The following is a 16,500-nucleotide window of genomic DNA, read 5'->3' on the forward strand; positions in this document are numbered from 1 at the left end:
AGTTAGTCCTAGGAAAATTATTAGAAAAGGGTCCGGAAGCAATGGATATGGCTAAGAACAGGTCCAACTGAGCAAACATTTATTTCCAGCTGATAGTTTGTACTTGCCGGGAACAGTAAAGAACTGGGACAGTTTGGGGATAGTCTTAGGCCCCAGCACAGGGTAGGAAGGCCTTTGCAGCTTAGCATTTCAGTGGTTCCAGGGTTTTTGGAGGAGCAGGAGTTCCAGAGTACCTTTCTGCCAGCTACTACTGCACGAGCTAAATGAAATGAGTAAGGGGAGGGAGGCTAGCCAGAGCTGGAAACCAGCATTGACTCCGGGAAGCCATTACCTTCTTGGACTCTTGTTGGCTACCAGTGAAAACTGATTCAAAGGGGTATGGGTATTTTGGGGCACTCCCCACACCTTTCAGACTACTTGTCCTTGTGGACATTTGAAATTGTTTGGTTCACACAAACTTTTTCAGGAATTTTTCGGTTATATAACCGGTTTTCTTAAATGCAGTATTGAGTATAGGCCTCATGGGGATCCCTGGAGATGGGTAAAATTTGTCCAGGGACCACCTCTCACTTCCCCCAGGTTTTAGGAGACTCCTGTTGGACTGACCCCATCAGTCTAGTGAAAACTAAGCTGGTCTTTCATTTCATTGCCTTCTAAGTGTGACAAATTCCCTTCCTTGATCTGCAAGGATGTGTCAAGCCTTGGGGCATACAGGTTGAAAGATTATATTACTCCTCTAATCATATTCCCAGCACCACTGTCCCTGCCATGAATGAGGAAAGAAATAGCTTGTCATGACTATGTGCTGCTGCTATTCTGGAGGAAAAGTCCCTTCTTGAAAGAAGTATGTTTTCCTTGCTGAGTTTGGGTCTTCCCTCTTCTATAGAGGTTCCCCCTCAGAATCCATGACCCTGCCCTTCCCAGGCTGGAAAAACAAGCTTCTATCCAAAGGCTGTCATTTCCCTTAGTTACTGGGACAGCTTCCAAGAGCATGTGGTTACCAGTAAGATAGACCACTTAGGCAAATCCTTGGAAAAGGGGTGTTGTCACCCGAAGACTGTGTAGTGGAAATTAAGGTGATAGTGCAGCCTAGAATTGCTATGAGAGGACACAATTCTTGGAAACATGGTTCTCGCACCTGCCCATCCTGATGCCCAATCTAGTCCAAATCCATTGTTTAACATGAACAATTTGAGGCAAAGAGAGATGGGGAAACAGCTACCGTCACCAGCCAGGATTTGAATCCAGATCCTCTGGCTGGTATTGCCTCCCCATCAGTTCCTGGAGTGACAAGAGTCTTGTGTTGGAAATGCCAACGATGTGTCAACAAATCTGGTTCTCAGTCCCCTCGCCACACCTGCCTCGTTCCCAACTGGTGTTGGACTAAGCCATTTCTGAGGCTGTACGAGAGACATCCATTCTCGGTCTCTTCTGGGCCTTCCACACCTGCAAGGGTCATGGGATGAAATCTACCAGGCTGATTGATGTCCTTTGGTTTGGGAGATGGGTTGCTCTCATCCAGTTCTATTATTGTCCTGCCCCGCCTCAGGCTCTAGAGATCCAGAACCAAAGGGCAGAAGTAGATGGAACTTAAGACCTTAGACCTTGCCAAGTATTGTGCTAGATTCTGGCCACCTAGAAATCAGCAAAGAAATCCTTGCTGTGGAGCCTACAAGAGGCCATACGGCATGTTCCCCTGAAACTTTGCAGGTACTGTGTGTCCCCGATAAAGGGCTGGGCACTCTCCCAGAAAATTGGGGAAGGAAGAGGACTCTGCAGGGAACCTGGGTAGGGGTCGGAGTGGAAGACGGCTTAAAGAAGGCTTTATGGAGGTGATTCCAGAACGGAGCCTTTCAGAATGAACTGCAGAGAGGAGGCCTGAAAACAGGAAGCTGCTGGTATCCCTGTTTTACAGTGAGGGAAACATAAACCCAAGTGATCTGAGCAAGGTCACAGCTAGTGAGTGTCGAGGCAGGGTTAGAACCTGGACCTTCCCGGGTCCAGGCCCACCCCAGCGCCTGATTCCTTTGAAAGAGGAGTCGAAACGTATTCCTAGATTCCAGAATTCCTCCCCTTTCTCCACCTGAACAAAAGGGGATTACGGGACACATTTGAGGGGTCGAGGAATGAGGACCGACTTGGAAGGAACTTCGGCTGATAGAATGCAACCCCCTCAACTTACAGAGGCGGGGAGTGAGGCGAAAAGGGGGCTTGCCCGGTAAATTGGCCAAAATGACTTGGGAGGCAGCGGCGTAAACGCCTTGCGTTTTTTCCGGAGACTCGGCTTTGCCACTAACTCCCCCGCCTCCCAGCAGCCCTCTGGGTGTCAGTTTCCCCATCTACAAAATGAGGGGAATAAACATTTACATGGCGCCTACCATGCGCCGGGCACCGTGCCATGCCCTTGGCAAACAGTGTCTTCTTGTTTGATGGGCGATAACTGGACGGGGCGGACCTCCCGGGGGCCCTTCCACTACTAACGTTGGTTCCCCAGGAACCTGCTCTTTTCTTCCTCCTCCTCCCCTGGCTTCTCCCTCCAGGGGCGGGACAGGGCCAGAGTCCAGCCTCCCCGCCTGCTCCCCGCCTCTTGGGCGCCCGCCCCAGATCCTCCGCCATGTGACCCTGTTCCCTTCCCTTCCCCTCCCCTCCCCTTGGCCCAGCCTGGCCGGCCTCCGTCCCTCCCTCTGTCCCCCTCCGGCCCCGGAGCCCCCGTCCCTGTCCGTGTCGGCGTCCCGGGGCAGCGCTCGGAGGCAGCCGTCCGGGGCCGGGCATGGAGAGGAACAAGGTGTTCGTGGTGCTCGACGTGGTGTGCCTTGTGGTCGGTAAGCCGCGCGGTGCAGCGCCTTCCTCCGATTCTCGGACCCCACCCCCACCCCCGATCGATTGTGCCCCGCTCCTCTGGGCAGCTGGGGAGGACCCCGCCACCTGTGGGGAGTGGGAGAAATGGCCTTCCTGCTTGGACTTCCGCACCAAAGGAGGTGCCCCAAGGGCCCAGACCTGGGCAACGCCCCCCTCCCCAGGGAACTGAGGAAGGATTCCCCTATGAAGAAGACCCCTTGTAGGGCGGGAGTGGAGGGGACGACCTCTGGAGAAAACGGGAGAAACCCCCCGCTTTGCCTCTGACTAGCTCCATGACCTTGGCCTGAGCCGTAACCCCCTCTCCTCTCCGAGCCTCAGTTTCCCCATCTGTAAAAAGAAAGAGTTGTGTCTAGCGCTCTTCCAGCCTAGAGTTCCATGACTAAACCCCGACCTCTAACGGGGAGTTCCCCGGGCAGGGGAGGAAGCTGGCTCCTCTTCCAGCCAGGGTGGGTTGTGCCAGCCCCCCTTCCTCTCGTTTCTGCCCGGGGCAGTGAATCATCGCGGGCTGGGAGCCTTGGCCGGAGTCTGCCCAGTGTCTGGAAGGAGGGAGAGCTGAGGGCTGAACCCGGGAGGGCCGGGATCCGGCGGGGTGGAAGTCGAACTTGCTGAATGAATGATACTTGGGAGCCGGCTCTCTGGGGTGCCTCCCCTCCCCTGGACACGGAGCGACTCCCATTTGGAGGATTACTTTGGGGACTTCCTCTGAGCCGACCCCACGGCCGCCTCGGAAGACTACCAAACGGAGAGTGTCCGCGCTAAAATGGAGGTCCTCGGGCCAGCCACTCCGCCCTCCGGACACGGAACCCGGAGCGTGGAGACGCGGAGGGACTCTCCCGCGGTCCCCGAGGCGCTTCGACCTACCCGGGGCTCCCCTGGTCCTAGCCGGGGCTCCGCGGCGCCCATGTCCTCCAGCCACCTGCCCGCGGGACGGAGCGCGGCCGGCGCGGAGCCTCCTGGTCCTGGCCGCTGCAGGAAATGCACTTCTGGGGAGCCCCAGGATGGGAGATGGAGGCTGTGGGGCTCAGGGACGGCTCCGGGGTAACCGGAGCTCCGCGCGGCTTGGGGAAGGAGGGGCCGTCCGAGCCGGGACCCTAGCCTCTGCCTAGCCCAAACCAGTCTGACTGGTTGGTTTTCCCGGAAGGGGGAGGGGGGTGCTGACAGCCCGAGGGCCCCCCATCCCCTCCCCCAGGGCCCAGACAAAGGACGAGTGTTTACTGTGGGGCTGACAGACAATGGCCTGGGAGCTGTGCGAGCCCCAGCTAAAGGTAGCCCTTTAAGGTGGCCTGGGGGAGGGGAAGCCTACCGACCTGGGCCGGCTGGAGCTAATCCCTAATCCCTCTGTAATGGAGGCCGCCCGGGCGGCGAGTTAATACACCCGACTCTGTAGCTCCTTCCCGGGGGGGAGGGGGCACAGTCGGGCTTTCTTTTCCGGGGAGGGGAGGGGTAGGTGACAAAGGGCTTCCCAGGCCTGGCCGCTGGTTGGCATTTTAGTCCCGGCACTTCTGCTGATTCCACCCTTCTCTGAGACTCAGTCTTCCTTTCTGTAAAATGGAGAGAAGCGGGGTGCGAAGGGAAGTTATAGTAGTCTGAATGGTCCAGAGCAGCTTGGTAACACCCTGGAGAGAACCGGGAGGGCCCCGGGCGTATCTGGCCTCTGACTCTTCTTCGCTGAGTGACCCTGGGCAAGTCACTTAACCCCAGGTTCCTAACGCTTACCGCACTTCTGTCTTAGAGAAGATAGTAAGACGGAAGGTAACGATTTTGTTTATAAATCTAAACGATCCATGAAGTCTTTTCCTTCTCTGAAGGTCCCTGCTCCACGGAGAAGGTGACAACCAGACCCAGATTTTTAAAGAGGAGAAAACTGGGCTCTGGAGAGAAATGGTGACCCGGGCACCTACCTTCCCTTACCCCGGCCCGGGCAGCCTCCCCCAAGATCCCTTGTCCGTGAAGGGGAGAGCAGCAGCTCTTTACCTATGACCCCTAAGGAAAGGGAAGTCCTGGGCCTGGGCCCGGTGAGGCTGAGGCGGGTGCAGCAGGCCCTGCCCTGGCCCGCACCTGAAACCCGACAGGAATGTTCCACCTGGACTGCTGAGGGCAAAGGGTAGGAAGGGAGCTTCTGGGGAGAGACGCCTGGGCTGAGGCCTGCCTTTCACTGCTGGCTGGAGCCCAGCAGCCCCTGAGGCTTCCTTTCCCCACCTCCTCACTCCCAGCTCTGACATCCTCTGCTCTAAGGTCCTCCCAGCTCTGACATCCTCTGCTCTAAGGTCCTCCCAGCTCTGACATTCTCTGTTCTAAGCTCCCTCCCAGCTCTGACATTCTCTGTTCTAAGCTCCCTCCCAGCTCTGACATTCTCTGTTCTAAGCTCCCTCCCAGCTCTGACATTCTCTGTTCTAAGCTCCCTCCCAGCTCTGACATTCTCTGTTCTAAGCTCCCTCCCAGCTCTGACATTCTCTGTTCTAAGCTCTCTCCCAGCTCTGACATTCTCTGTTCTAAGCTCCCTCCCAGCTCTGACATTCTCTGTTCTAAGGTCTCTCCCAGCTCTGACATTCTCTGTTCTAAGCTCCCTCCCAGCCCTGACATTCTCTGTTCTAAGCTCCCTTCCAGCTCTGACATTCTCTGTTCTAAGCTCCCTCCCAGCTCTGACATTCTCTGTTCTAAGGTCTCTCCCAGCTCTGACATTCTCTGTTCTAAGCTCCCTCCCAGCTCTGACATTCTCTGTTCTAAGCTCCCTCCCAGCTCTGACATTCTCTGTTCTAAGCTCCCTCCCAGCTCTGACATTCTCTGTTCTAAGCTCCCTCCCAGCTCTGACATTCTCTGTTCTAAGGTCTCTCCCAGCTCTGACATTCTCTGTTCTAAGCTCCCTCCCAGCTCTGACATTCTCTGTTCTAAGCTCCCTCCCAGCTCTGACATTCTCTGTTCTAAGCTCCCTCCCAGCTCTGACATTCTCTGTTCTAAGCTCCCTCCCAGCTCTGACATTCTCTGTTCTAAGCTCCCTCCCAGCTCTGACATTCTCTGTTCTAAGCTCCCTCCCAGCTCTGACATTCTCTGTTCTAAGCTCTCTCCCAGCTCTGACATTCTCTGTTCTAAGCTCCCTCCCAGCTCTGACATTCTCTGTTCTAAGGTCCCTCCCAGCTCTGACATTCTCTGTTCTAAGCTCCCTCCCAGCCCTGACATTCTCTGTTCTAAGCTCCCTTCCAGCTCTGACATTCTCTGTTCTAAGCTCCCTCCCAGCTCTGACATTCTCTGTTCTAAGGTCTCTCCCAGCTCTGACATTCTCTGTTCTAAGCTCCCTCCCAGCTCTGACATTCTCTGTTCTAAGCTCCCTCCCAGCTCTGACATTCTCTGTTCTAAGCTCCCTCCCAGCTCTGACATTCTCTGTTCTAAGCTCCCTCCCAGCTCTGACATTCTCTGTTCTAAGGTCTCTCCCAGCTCTGACATTCTCTGTTCTAAGCTCCCTCCCAGCTCTGACATTCTCTGTTCTAAGCTCCCTCCCAGCTCTGACATTCTCTGTTCTAAGCTCCCTCCCAGCTCTGACATTCTCTGTTCTAAGCTCCCTCCCAGCTCTGACATTCCCTGTTCTAAGGTCTCTCCCAGCTCTGACATTCCCTGTTCTAAGCTCCCTCCCAGCTCTGACATGCTCTGTTCTAAGCTCCCTCCCAGCTCTGACATGCTCTGTTCTAAGGACCCTCCCAGCTCTGATACTCCCTGTTCTGAGGGTCCTCTGAGCCTGACACCATGTTCTAAGGTTCCCAGCTCTGATATCCTGCCCTATAAGGACCCCCAGCTCTGATAAGGCTTCTTGCAATGGTGATGTTTCTCTGTTCTTTGTTCTAAGCTGCTCTGCCCTTTGCCATCCTGTCCCTGGTGAATTCTCCGTACAAGAGGGGCTTCTATTGCAACGATGACACCATCCGATACCCATACCGCCCCGATACCATCACCCACGGCCTCCTGGCGGGCATCACCATCACTGTCAGCGTCATCATCGTAAGGAGGCTCTGCCCACCCCCCACCCCCCATCGCCTTCCCTGAATGGGAGGGGGAGGCCTAAGGCAGGAACACCGGGGAGGGCTGGGAAGGTCCCCAGGGCTGCTTGGCAGAAGAGGCCCAGCTTACAGGCTCGGGGTAGGGGGCGGGAGGCCTGGCCCCCCTCCTAACTGATTCTTGAAGGCACGTCCTTTCCGTCCTGTGGACCTCCGTTTCCTTGTCCATAAAATGGATGGAGACCACAGAGATGGAGACGCATCATGATAGGTGGATTTAGAGGTTCGCTGATGAGTCCTCTGACCCAGGAGTCCTATTAACCCCTTCAGATAAGTCTCTGAAGCCATAGACGACAGATCGAAGAAGAGCCGCTGGCCTGAGTTCAGTAGACGGTGTGTCCGTCCTGTGGGTCCGCCCCGCCGATGACCTCATGTGAGGATTCCAGATGTAGACCTTGAAGGGACCTCGGGCCATTGAAGCCAAGTTCCTCATTTTACAGATGAGGAAACTGAGGCCTAGACTTAAGTCACGTGCTCAGCGTTGGTCAGTCAACATCGATTAAGCACCTGCTATGTGCTAGATACGACTAAGCACTGGGTATGCCCAGAAGAGAGCCAGAAATCTAAGTGGGAGGCAGCATAGCAAGCTGAATTGGAACTCGGCCCTCCCCACTCAGTCCAGTGTCAGGTCCACTACGCTGCCACGTCCCTGAGAAGCAGAGCCGCTCCTCATTTATGACCCTTGGCCAGCCCTGGCCCAAGCCATCTCCGTCCCTCACCAGCTTCCACTCGGCAGGTCTCGACTGGAGAGGCCTACCTGGTCTACACCGAGCGCCTCTACTCCCGCTCAGACTTCAACAACTATGTGGCTGCCCTGTACAAGGTCCTGGGCACCTTCCTCTTTGGGGCAAGCGTGAGCCAGTCCTTGACTGACCTCGCCAAGTACATGATCGGCCGCCTTCGGCCCAACTTCCTCGATGTCTGTGACCCCGACTGGACTCGGGTCAACTGCTCCGTCTACGTTCAGCCCGAGTTTGTGTGCCGAGGAAGCCCAAGGAATATCACTGAGTCCAGGTAAGCTGAGGGGGCCAGAGCCCACAGGACATTCTGCCCCAGGAGATCCATGTCCTTCCCCAAGACTCCACTCCCCTCAGGAAGGAGGGATGGCACTGTTCTACAGCACCTCTCAGCGCTGACATTCAGGGCTCCAGCAGCCCTCCTCGTCCTGACATTCTCTGTTCTAAGCTCCCTCCCAGCTCTGACATTCTCTGTTCTAAGCTCCCTCCCAGCTCTGACATTCTCTGTTCTAAGGACTCTTTCACCTCTGACATTCTCTGTTCTAAGCTCTCTCCCAGCTCTGACATTCTCTGTTCTAAGCTCCCTCCCAGCTCTGACATCCTCTGTTCTAAGGACCCTCCCAGCTCTGACATTCTCTGTTCTAAGCTCTCTCCCAGCTCTGACATTCTCTATTCTAAGCTCCCTCCCAGCTCTGACATTCTCTGTTCTAAGGACCCTCCCAGCTCTGACCTTCTCTGTTCTAAGGACCCTCCCAGCTCTGACATTCTCTGTTCTAAGGTCTCTCCCAGCTCTGACTAAGGATCTAAGGCTTCTAAGGATCCTTGTGGCAGCTCTCTGTGAGGGGTGCTGGGTGGCTCCGTTTCGGGCTGGGGAGCCTGGTGGCCCTCCAGGACTTGGTTCTCCTCCTGCCCTAGGCTGTCCTTCTATTCGGGCCACTCCTCCTTCGGCATGTACTGCATGGTCTTCCTGGCGGTAAGTGAGCGCCTTGGGCCCCTGCTTGGGCGGCAGGACAAGGATGGGGAAGGAAGGGAGGGGAGACAGAGGAGGGGCCCTGTGCCCAGCCCCCTGAGTGCTCCCGTCTCCTCGCAGCTGTATGTCCAGGCCCGCCTGTGCTGGCGGTGGGCAAGGCTCCTGAGGCCCACAGTCCAGTTCTTCCTGGTGGCCTTTGCCCTCTACGTGGGCTACACGCGTGTGGCCGACTACAAGCACCACTGGAGCGACGTGCTGACCGGTCTCCTCCAGGGAGCCCTCGTGGCCGGGCTCACGGTGAGGCACCCCAACACCCTTTGCTTTTCCAGCTTCCCCTACGGTACGCCCTCAAAGTGTTCATCCGCTCTTTGCTCATCTGCTCCCCTCTCCGGCCTGTCCCCCTTTCAGGTTCGCTACGTCTCAGACTTCTTCAAGGTTCGCCCCCCTCAGCCCAGCCCAAACGAGGAGTTGGAACGGAAGCCCAACCTGGCCCTGGCCTTGACCCTCACCGAGGGGGACCGGAATCACTTCACTTACGCCGGCCCCTCCTGAGTGGTCTCCCCCACCCCTCCCCCACCCCAGGCCAGAGCAGGGATCCCCTGCCTGGACCTCCGTAGCCTCTTTCCTTCCTGCCTCCCAGCATGGTCCTGCTGTTTGGGGGGGGGGTGCGAGCCACTCTAGCGAACTGCGCTTGGGGGGGGGGTCTTGTCCCCTGTGCCTCCTTGGGGACGGAGGAGCTAAATGAAAAGCCTGGAGGAGAGGCGGGAGGCTGGGCCGGGGGATCCCAGCTGTAGAAATCCAGCAGCCTTCCCTGTTTGCTAGGGTGAGGGCCAGGCTGGAGTCTGTATCTTTGCTGTGTTGTAGTGTAACATAGGTGAGTTTTTCTTGAATGAGAACAACTGTAGGGGGGAAGAGGGAAAAGAGGGGCTGGTTCCCTTCCTCAGTCCTGGGCTGTCCTCTGAAACTTGGGGAAGGAGGAAGGAAGGCCCCCATCTTCTCGTTCCAGCCCCATCCCATCGCCCCTCACTTTTTCTAGAGCTTCTGGATTCAAGAGTTTCCCAGAAACTGGAGAGGGGTCTGGCTCTTCCCAAAGCCCAAAGAGCCCCCCCCCCAAGAGAATGAAACCCTTGGCCTCCGAGTGCCCTCTGTCCACTTGAACCCTGTGATTCCACCCAAGAGGACTACCAGGAAGAGTATCTGCCGTCCACCACTTCTAGCTCAGCCTCCTGTGGGGCACTGAAATTCTTACCCAGTCTGGAAGGGTAGAGGACAACATCCAAACAGAGGGTGGGGGATGTGTGACCTGGATCTCAGAGGCCGATGACCCCTTTGTTTTATAATTGGGAAACTGAGGCCCAGGAAGAGGCAGAACTGCTCCGAAGTCACCTAGAGAGTCACTGCATTGGATAAAGAACAGGAACTCCTAGTCTCCCCAAATCCTAGCCCAGGGCACCTTCTCTAACCTGACAGGGGAGCTCCCCTCCTCCTAGGCCTTCTCTTAAGGCTTCCCTGACCCCGGGCCCTAGGTCTGGAGCTGGACACACCTGTCTGGGCATGGCAAAGGGCTGGGGAAGGGAACAGTGTTTGCTTGCTGGCCCCCTTCCCCATCCGACTAGGAATCGAGGCCAGAAATAGCCTTTAGAGCTTGGTGATTTGGAGGGGTCTCCCTGCCTCTGGAGAGAGGTAGTGGAAAACCCCTCCTGACGTCCTAGAGACTCCTCTAGCCTGGAGAATGTCCTGCTCCATTCTTTAGTTTGTTTCCCCCTAATCTCTCAGGTCTATGAGGCCCCCCAAAAAAGACCCGGACATTTGCAGTAAGCATTGTGGGTCCCAGCTCTGCTGGCTCGCCTTAAGCAGGCGCCCTCTCTGGCCTGTTTCCTCTGGGATTCTGTAATGATCACTTTCGGAAGTGACTCTCTTACAAGGGAGTCTTACATGTGTGCCTCCCGTGCTCTTGAGAAGAGGAATGGGGCAAAGCAAAAAGAAAAGCCAGGTAAACCAGGAGTCCAAAAGCTTACTAGCTGTGTGACCTTGGGCAAGGCATTTTGTCCCCATCTGCCTTGATTTCCTCATCTGTAGCAGGGAGATCATAAGGGCACCCAACTACCAGAGTTGTTGTAAGGAGAACATACAACCTTGTGCAAGCCCAAAGGTGCAAACTATGATCAGGAAGGAGAGGGTCTGCTCTTGAGAGCCAGAATCAAAAGATCCACTTCCCCTCTAGACTTTTAAATCCAGCCTGAAAGCATTCCCATCTGAATTGTTCCCGAAGCTTTGATGCTGTCTCCAGAAGGTCCCTGGTAAGTGGCACAGTTGTTTCTGGTAGGGTAACAGTTCTGTTATCATGCATTAGCCTCTATCAGGTGCCCAGAGGAGCTAGAAAATAGCTCTGATTGTCCTGGACAGTTGGGGCTGGAACTGGCTGGGCTTGAGCCTCCAGTGGGTCATTTAAGGATATTTGGGCAGCTACAGGGAACAATGCCAAAGAGACAAGCTGGCACCAAAGACCAGGATTCTAGTATTTCACAGCCAGGAGGGAGACATCAGAGAAGGGAAGTTGTTGGCCTAGGGTCACTCAGCATCGCCAGTCCTAGAACTTGGGCTGCCAGTTTCCCTGCTCCATCTCTTAAAAATGCCTCTGAAGTGGCAGAGATTAGAGCCTAAAGGAAAGATCAGAGTTGCTGTCCTAATCTAAGAGCAAGGGAATGGCTCATCTCACCCCTCTAGACTGAGAGGTTGAGTTTCAGGGAGGGAAGTGCTCCCATCTCCGATATGTCCAGCCAATTTGGCCTTCCTACTATTGCCAATATGATTCACAACCCTTCTCACCTAACCCAAGTTGAATGACATCCTCTGCCACTGAACAAAATGGCAAGAATAGGTTGTCGAGCCACTGTCTACACTATTTGGACAATTACAGCCAACAAGAGAAGTATAAATGTTCTAGTTTAGAAAAGGGAGAATGGAACCTCCAAACGTAGGCCAGGGGTCTTGAATGATTCCCAGGGAAATTCTAGAATGTACATTAGAGATGGTTTGTGATTATCTGAGCCAACAAGGCTTTAGCTCATGCCAAAATTGCTTCATTTTCTTTTTTTGAACAAGTTGGTCATTGAGGAGATTCTATAGAAATGATTAACCTAGGTTTTGGCAGAATTTGAGAAAGTCCCTGACATGCTTTTTCTGGAGGATAAGGAGAAATGTGGACTAGGTGGTCACACAATTAGGGCCAAAACTGGCTGTCATGATTTCATGTCACTGTGGCAAGAGGTGCCCAGTTGAGTGCCCAATGGGTACATCTGTGGCCCTGTGCCATTCAACATCTTTATCAATGGTAGTTAATAGCCTTGATGGCCTGCTTGTCAGACTTCCCCAAAACAAAGCTGGGAAGGATAGTAATCCATCAGGTGACAAGATGCAAAAAGATCTTGAGGGCATTGGGTCCAAAGCAAATCCAATGAAATTCATTAGGGGTGAGTGTAATGTATTACAGTTGGGTTCAAAAAATGGATTTCCCAATTCTGGGATAGGGAGAGTCATAGACAAAAGGCCTGAAGAAACCTAGGAGGCTAGAGTGTCTCACAAATGGAATAAATCAGCAGAGGGAGAAGATGGTAAAAGAAACCTTTTTTCCATCCTGGGCTACATTGAGAAGGGGTAAGAGGGGTAATACTCTGCCTTAGAGCACGTCTGGAGGACCAAGTTCACTTTTAAATTACAGTTTAAAAATACAGATGAGCTGAATAGGGTCCAGAATGGTAAAGGGCCTGCCTTGAGTCTGTGCCACATGAGAAGAATCAATCTGAAGCACCCAAAGAGGTTTACAAAGCTGGAGAGCAGACGGTGGCCATGCTAGCTAACTAGCTTGCTTGCTTCGGGGATTGAAGGTCTGTCCTCAGCAAGAGATTAGATTTATTCTTTTTGGCCTGGAGCCTGCAAAAAGGTCAAACTGAGGCTGAGTTTCAGGAAACCTTTCCAGAGTGGAATGATAGAAGATGAGGCTCCTTCCCAGGATCTAGATAAGACTAGATCACTGCCGAGGCCCCTTCTACCTTTCAAATTCCATGGCAGACCTTCATGCCGACACAGGCTGCCACCTAGCCCCAGAAAGAATGAGCTCACTTCCTTCAGAATCTGCTGGGACCTGTGCTTCTCAGGGCATGTCCCTACCCATGCAGGGCTCGCCTTCTTGGGAGTTTCCTGGAGGGCTGAAGTTTGAATGACTTGACCAAGGAGAGCCCCATCATCAGGGACCAGTCAGAGGCTATACTTGACCTTTTTGAGAGCTTTCCTGTTCCCTCCATTAGCTAATGCTTCCCCTTCCCCATCCAAAATTTCCTTTTATATTTTATGTATAAAATAAGGCACAGTGGATAGCATGCTGGACATGTAGTCAAGAAGATTTGAGTTCAACTCCAGTTACTGGCACTAGCTATAGGAATGAGGCAATGACCCGACTTCTGCCTCAGTTTCTCTATCTGTAAAGTGGAGATAATAGTCACACCTACCTCTCCCCGGGGTGGTTGTGAGGACAGAATGAAAGTCATAAATCAGCTGTTTGGAACCTGCTTTGATATGTCTGGGTCTCCCTCTGTTGAATACAAGTTCTTTTGATGACCAGAACAGCTTCGTTTTATTTTTTTTCCTTTGAGATCTGGGCAGTGAGACGCTCCCTGCCATGTAGTAGGTGGCTAAATGCTTGTCGAAGGGCTAGAGAGAGGGGAGGGTGGAAGGAAAGCACCCCCCCAGGGAAGAGAGGCTGAGACTGAGGCCAGCTCCAGGCTATGATGTCTCAGCCCTGGTCTAGGATTCGCCCATCAGGCCATGGGTGGTCCTTCTTAGAGAAAGAGGCAAGAGAGCCAGGAGGGGGCAGCAAAAGCCCAGATTTCCATCCTCGGGACTCTGGGCCGTGCCGGGCAGGGTTGAACCAAGCCTGGAGATGCCTCTTGACTCAGCCTTCCGTTTCCTGTGCTCGACCCTTGGGGACTGCCTAAGACTGGCCCTGAACAACCTTCCGTCCTGTGATATTTCTCTGGCCCCACGTGGGAGGCCCGTGAGCACCCCAACTCTTTGCCCTTAGAAATTCCATGCTTGGTATCAGAAGCCCACCTCCTCCAGCAAGTCCCCTCTGATTGTCTCTGGAACCCTCACCCCATAACATATACAATGGGAGGTCTTTCCCTGCTGTATTGCAGCATATGATCTAAGATGGGGGGAGCAGCATCTCCCCCAAAAGCAGAAGCTCCCTGAGATGAGGGTTTTGTCTTAACCCCAAAGAGGGGGCTTCCCAAAGGCAAAGGGACATTAGAACAGAAAGTCAAAGGGTCTGGCCAATCAGTGCCCCCAATTCCTTGCTTTTTAAATAGGGTTAATAATGCTAATGTACGTTCAGAAAGGACTTTGTAGGAATAAAAGTCATCGATGGAGGACTGGAAGGGACCTCAGAGGTCATCATACATCACCATGATGGAAGCGTGAAGTGACTTGCCCAAGGTCTCACCGCTGGCCAACTCCCCCCACCCCAAGCTTTCCTTTCTAGAGGGTTACAATCCGAACTTCCCCTCAGAAGCTCTGCTGGGTGGGGACTCTGGGGAATATCGGGTTCCCCTCCCCTGCCAGCCTCCTTCCCTCTTCCTCCCGTAGATGGAAAGATCCTGAAGGACACAGACTGCCTTTTTCCTTATTTGTACTCTCAGTATTGAACACAGTGCCTGGCTCAGAGTAAGCTCTTGTTTTTGATCCTTACCTCTGCCTTGAAATCGATACTTAGTACAGAAGGTAAGACCTGGGCAATGGCGGGTGGAGTGACTTGCCCAGAGACACACAGTTAGGAAGTGTCTGAGGCCACATTTGAACCCAGAACCTCCATCTCTAGGTCTGGTAGTCTATCCACTGTGCTACCCAGCTGGCCCATAGTGTACTCTTAATGTTTATTGAATGGGGAGGTGGGGGTGGGATGGAATAGCAAGTGTCTAAGGATGAGATTTGAACCCAGGTCTTCCTGACTGCAGCATCATGGCCTCTCCAAAAAATGCACTTTTGCTGCAGCCTCCCCCTACCCCATCAAACCCCATTTTGCCTTGGAGTGGGAAGGGGAGAGAGTATTGGTGCACTCTCTCCCCCTCTTCTCCCCTCAGTTTGGGCTCTCAAGTCCCTGACCCTGTCCCAGGTGCTGAGGGCGGACAAGTACAAAGATTGGAATAAGCCTAAGCCCTGAAGTGGGGGGGCTCCTGTGGGGCCCTGGGCCTTTTGGGGTGCCAGCCCTGAGGGTGGAGGAGCAGAGGAGCCCCAGGAGGAAAGTGTGGGGAGACCATGATGCTTAGGGAGTTCCACTGGGGTCAGCTATAAAATGAGGAGGTTGGAGCTTTGGATCACCAAAGTGCCTGCGTCCAGGGTCCCAGGCTTTCTCCAAATATCACCTTTGGGGGCAACTGGGTGGCTCCGTGGATGGAGAGTCAGGCCTAGAGACATGAAATCCTAGGTTCAAATCTGACCTCAGACACTTCCCAGCTGTGTGAACCTGGGCAAGTCACTTCACCCCCATTGCCTAACTCTTAACCACTCTTCTGCCTTGGAACCAATACACAGTATTAATTCTAGGATAGAGTGTAAGGAAAAGAAAGGAAGGAAGGAAGGAAGGAAGGGAGAAGAAAGAAAGAAGGAAGGAAGGGAGAAGAAAGAAAGAAGGAAGGAAGGGAGAAGAAAGAAAGAAGGGAGAAGAAAGAGAAGGAAGAGAGAAAGGAGAAAGAAGAGAGAAAGAAAAAGGGAGGAAGAGAGAAAGAAAGAAGGTAGAAGTGAGAGAGAGATTACCTTCCCTTCTTCATGCTCTGCTCCCTTGAGCTAAGGATGTCCCATCTCCCAGGTTTCCACATGGGAGCAGACACAGGAAGGGGTTAGTGTGGGGGAGTATTTTTCTCATCCTCTTCTACCCTCCCCCTCCACCTCTGGGCCCTGGGAGCTTCTCTGGTTTGGCATGCTTTAAAAATTCTTATATTCCCATTTTGGGATCAATACTGTGCATTGGTTCCAAGGCAGAAGAGTGAAAATGGTTAGGCAACAGGGATTGTGACTTGTCTAGGGTCAGCCAGCTAGGAAATGTCTCTGGTTAGATTTGAACCCAAGACCTCCTGTTGGCAGGTCTGGCTATCTATCTACTGAGCCACCCAGCTGCCCCCTTGGCATGCCTCTTTAGCAGGGCCCGGCACCCTTTCCTTTGGCTCCTGGGGTGGGGCTCGTTCCTGAATAGCCAAGGCTTGGAAAGATTGCCCATCCGGGCCCTGTTTCCAGTGGGAATCCCAGCTTGCTGGCCCCCAGCCCTTCCCAGAGGCTGCTGGGCTCTGGGGCTGCCAGGCCAGCCCTGAGGTCAGCGGCTTCCTGACGACCAATGATTGATGCCTCATCCGCTCCCCAGGGAAACAGGGGGAAGTTTTCCTTCCTCTTCCCGCCCTTGGCTCTCTCCCCGGCCTGACCACAGAGGCCCAGGGCTCCAGAGGGATCAGACTTGGGGAAGAGGAAGTCTGGGACTGCTGTGGCCTGAGGAGAACTGGAGGCCAGAAGCTCTTCCAGGGCTTCCGAGAAATCAGTCTGAAAAGATAATCAGTGCCTGAACCAGGAGCTCAGTGAGGAGAATGGGGGCTCAGTGAGGAGGATGGGGGCTCAGTGAGGAGAATGAGGGTTCAGTGAGGAGGATGGGGGCTCAGTGAGGAGGATGGGGGCTCAGTGAAGAGGATGGGGCTCAGTGAGGAGGATGGGGGCTCAGTGAGGAGGATGGGGGCTCAGTGAGGAGGATGGGGGCTCAGTGAAGAGGATGGGGCTCAGTGAGGAGGATGGGGGTTCAGTGAGGAGGATGGGGGTTCAGTGAGGAGGATGGGGGCTCAGTGAGGAAGAT

The 16,500-nt window shown here is 54.0% G+C and overlaps 1 protein-coding gene and 1 long non-coding RNA gene across 2 annotated transcripts; one reads left to right on the forward strand and one right to left on the reverse strand.

Moving 5' to 3' along the window:
* Positions 1–62: 62 nt before the first annotated feature.
* Positions 63–4,076, reverse strand: LOC130458248 (uncharacterized). The gene is made up of 2 exons (XR_008917356.1): positions 3,721–4,076; positions 63–1,904 (listed from the first exon to the last, which is right to left on the reverse strand). It is a non-coding gene; the product is annotated as an uncharacterized LOC130458248 (long non-coding RNA).
* On the forward strand, positions 2,586–13,235 carry PLPP2 (phospholipid phosphatase 2). Its single transcript, XM_056822100.1, has 6 exons — positions 2,586–2,822; positions 6,698–6,849; positions 7,642–7,919; positions 8,558–8,615; positions 8,733–8,909; positions 9,021–13,235. The coding sequence occupies exons 1-6, from the start codon at positions 2,771–2,773 to the stop codon at positions 9,162–9,164; spliced, it is 861 nt and encodes a 286-aa protein (XP_056678078.1). The 5' UTR covers positions 2,586–2,770; the 3' UTR covers positions 9,165–13,235.
* Positions 13,236–16,500: the final 3,265 nt, after the last annotated feature.

The sequence above is a fragment of the Monodelphis domestica genome, chromosome 3 (genome assembly GCF_027887165.1).
Source record: "Monodelphis domestica isolate mMonDom1 chromosome 3, mMonDom1.pri, whole genome shotgun sequence".
NCBI classification, from domain to species: Eukaryota; Metazoa; Chordata; class Mammalia; order Didelphimorphia; family Didelphidae; genus Monodelphis; species Monodelphis domestica.

Coding starts and splice junctions, on each gene's coding strand:
- PLPP2 (XM_056822100.1), top strand. CDS start 2,771: ATGGAGAGGAACAAGGTGTTCGTGGTGCTCGACGTGGTGTGCCTTGTG. Junction 8,616..8,732: donor ACTGCATGGTCTTCCTGGCG/GTAAGTGAGCGC, acceptor GTCTCCTCGCAG/CTGTATGTCCAGGCCCGCCT. Junction 8,910..9,020: donor CCCTCGTGGCCGGGCTCACG/GTGAGGCACCCC, acceptor TCCCCCTTTCAG/GTTCGCTACGTCTCAGACTT.